The 3,688-nt window shown below is 43.3% G+C and overlaps 1 protein-coding gene across 1 annotated transcript in view; it reads left to right on the top strand.

The window, feature by feature from the left end:
• Nucleotides 1–2,595: 2,595 nt before the first annotated feature.
• LOC138964145 (receptor-type tyrosine-protein phosphatase mu-like) overlaps nucleotides 2,596–3,688 on the top strand; it is a 38,131-nt gene continuing 37,038 nt past the window's right edge. Inside the window, exon 1 of the mRNA XM_070336036.1 lies at nucleotides 2,596–2,932. Within this exon, the coding sequence (XP_070192137.1) occupies nucleotides 2,845–2,932 (88 nt within the window). The 5' untranslated portion in view covers nucleotides 2,596–2,844. The remainder of the gene's footprint in view (nucleotides 2,933–3,688) is intronic.

The following is a 3,688-nucleotide window of genomic DNA, read 5'->3' as shown; positions in this document are numbered from 1 at the left end:
CTGTGTAACTCTAACAAGAAAGAGAGATACAGAGCCAGCAACAACAACAACAACAACAACAACAACAACAACAACAACAATTTAAACACAAACAAGCGCCTATTGCACCGGAGTCAGAGGAAACAGACACTTAAAGGCAGAAGAGTGTCAAAAGGCCTTATCACAGTAGTTCATTATCCACTGGCCCTATTGACTGTCGTGTGTCTGTAGTGGCTTTTGTTCAGTCAGCCGTATAATCACACAGTGCTTGGTCAGGGGGGCGGGTAAGGTCAAGGTCCGGGAAGGGACAACTCGTACCGGTCTTCTCAAGTTAGTTAGTTAGTTAGTTAACTGTTGCTTTTAGGGTCCAGCGGACCGCTTAGGCCACATCAGGACCCCGTCTTCCCAAGTAGTGGGATACACAAAGAGACTGTGAACTTTACTTCCTCGATCTTTGAGAACTGAGTCACTTTAGTCAATGTGTGTGTGTGAGCAAAGTTGAGAAGTAGGCCTACTGTCACACTAAGCCTTCTGCGCGTGGTGTTTACTTATGTGAGGACAGAGCCACAAAAACAGAGAGTGAGCGACAGATAGACGAAAAAACGGACAGACAAAAAGATAGACAAACAAGAAACAGACAGTCACACACACACCCACACACACACACACACACACACACACACACACACACACACACACACACACACACACACACACACACACACACACACACACACACACACACACACACACACACACAGAGAGAATATCTCTCTCTTTCTGTCTTTCTCTCTCTTTTTCACTTCTAACTTCTATCTCCATGGTGCTAACTTTCAACAGAATTCAAGTAAACGTACATGTATGCTGTGTGTGTGACTGACTATTAGGGTTTAACGTCCTCTTAGACCAACTGGTCTATATTAGGACAGGTATTGGTAATACGTTGAAGATATGGTGTGATACTTTGATTCGAACAAGCCCGCTGTGGCTGTCTTCTTCGACACACCAGCATTGGGTTTGTCTCGTCAAAGTATCGAAATACGATCATGATAATCGGAGACGAGAGATGATGCATGCGTGTCTTCGTGTTTTCCAAGCCCTGAGACTTTCGCTGTGAACGTGGGATCTTTTTCGTGCGCATGTGTGCACACGGGGGTGTTCGGACAACAAAGTTGACTCCGAGAAATAGATCTCTCGCCGAACGTGGGGATCGAACCCACGCTGATAGCGACCAACTGGCAACAAAGCCAGCGCGCTACCAACTGAGCTACGTCCCCACCCCTGCTGTGTGTGTATGAGTGTGTGCCAAAGAGTTCGTACGCGAGCGCGCGGTGTGTGTGTGTGTGTGTGTGTGCTTGTGCGTGTGCGCGCGCAGTGTGTGTGTATGTTACGTGTGAGTGTGTGCGTATATGTGTGTGTGTGTGTGTTTGTGTGTGTGTGTGTGTGTTATTGTGTGTGTTTGAGTGTGTATGTGCGTGTGTCTGTGTGTGTATGTGTGTGTGTGTGTATGAGTGTGTGTGTGTGTGTGTGTGTGTCTGTCTGGGTGTGTGTGTGTGTGTGCACGTATATAAAGCATTATGGGTGTGACTTTTTCACACAAAAAAGTCAATTTCGATCCTAAGAAACCTACTTACAAGGAAGATGCATTTGCAAATGGAAAAGACGAACAATAAAAATAGCCTTCATCGAAGCTGCTACATGAGAAAGGAAGACAGATGACGCACTGGGCTAAGGGATGTAAACATTCAAATGAAATCCCTCAAACTCTGCACCAATAACCGTAACCCAGAAAAGGCCCGAACGACACTTTCCCATAAAAGACAATGCATGCTGTGACACCAACATAAGTTATGCGGGAGGTGGATTTCGCTTCGGTTCAACTGCCGTTTTTGTCGTGACAGTTTAAACCCTTCACGCTTGAACTATCACGGAACTTGAAAAGATTCGGCGACACCGTTTCGGATGGCTGACTTGTGTGGACACATGATGACAAAAAGATAAATCTGAACTTGAGATATTGTTGCAAATCGTGACTGTACCCGAACCCACTCATCTGACATAGTTTACGCGGAATGTCAACAAACAAGTACATGAGTTATGTTAGCAAGGTAAACTTGTCGCGAGATTTGACACATTAGCAGAAAACAAGACGTGCAAATGAAGCAAAGACGTTGAAAAGCAGATTAAAACACCACTTGAGAAACACGCCAAAGAAAGAAAGAAAGAAAGAAATAACAAACAAACAAACAAACAAACGAAACAGAAAGAACGAAAACCTGTAGGCCATATTGAACCAGATGGCCATTACTTATCCCTATCAGCTTACTCCCAAAACTAGTAATCACAAAGCAAACAAGCTAATACACAAAACATTATACCAACCAACCAATTATCAATTAAATAGACAAAGTCAAATCAGAATTGGTTGGTTCCCCTCCATAACAGTGTGTTCCTCTCATAACTACAATAACCAAATAACAATGCCAAGCATGCCTCTCCATGCAGACAATAAACTTAAACTTTTAACGTAGAGGAGAGGACACCAGAGAATGTCAAACTGTGCTAACGTCCAAGCCTACTCCGCCTAGCCCATTATTATTTTCACCTCGCGGTTCTCAGTCTTTCTTCTTCTTAGTCAGCGTTCGCCTGATGGGTCTCAAACAACTTTTAGTCTTTCAAAAACAGCACAGCGCTTGGAGTGCGTATTCTTCACCGCAAAAAGGGTTTCAGGATATATTCATTGTATGTGGAAAATGGTCGAGGTTCGGAGTGTTTAAACTTCCTGGTTGGAAGGTATAAAGACTTAGTGAGCCCTCACTGGACAATAACAGCTAGGCCAAGCGGTGGACAGAGTGTGTGAGAAATATGGCGAGTGGAGTTACGCTGTCGATATCTATTTGCTGGTTGTGTCTGGTTATCCTGATCGGCGGATCTAATGCGCAAGGACATTATGGTAAGTTGGTATCTATTTTATGTTATTTTTTGATTGGTTGTTTGTGTTTTTTATCTTTGTTATTCGTTGTAGGAGCTGTGTTGGAATTGTTATGACGCGGGTATCGTGTTATTAAACGTATTTGTTGACTGTGAAGTTAAGAGTTCTGTCGATGTTAGTGAGGTTTTAAGAGTAATGTTTTTCAAACGACAAATCCACTAATAACGACGGTGACGATTACAAAAGCAATGATAACAACAACAATGACGACAACGACACGACGGAGAAAAAAGAAGAATGAGAAAAAAGACAGGAACGACAAGGGTGACGATGATATCAACCTCAACATAAACAACAACAATGCCAAAAACACAAACATAACAGTATTTGTGTTTAATGCGTGTCTTGGGATTAAACACTGCTGTGTATGTGTGTGTGTGTGGGTGGGGGGGGGGGGGGGTGGAGGGGATGTTTGAGCATGCGTTTGTGCGCGTGTGTGTGTGTGTGTGTGTGTGTGTGTGTGTGTGCGGGCGGGCGTGTGTGTATGTAAGAGAGAGAGAGAGAGAGAGAGAGAGAGAGAGAGAGAGAGAGAGAGAGAGAGAGAGAGAGAGAGAGAGAGAGAGAGAGAATTGAATTGAATTGAATTGAACTTTATTTAACAAGGATTAAGATTTAAGGCTACGCCTTTTCTTACAATCTGTCCTTGGGACGCACAGACACACAATGATAAAATTGAAAAATTAAAAATTGAAAAGTTAAAAAGTTTACCAACAAAAG

This window comes from Littorina saxatilis, linkage group LG4, assembly GCF_037325665.1.
Source record: "Littorina saxatilis isolate snail1 linkage group LG4, US_GU_Lsax_2.0, whole genome shotgun sequence".
NCBI classification, from domain to species: domain Eukaryota; kingdom Metazoa; phylum Mollusca; class Gastropoda; order Littorinimorpha; family Littorinidae; genus Littorina; species Littorina saxatilis.
This window is presented reverse-complemented; position numbering and strand designations above follow the sequence as displayed.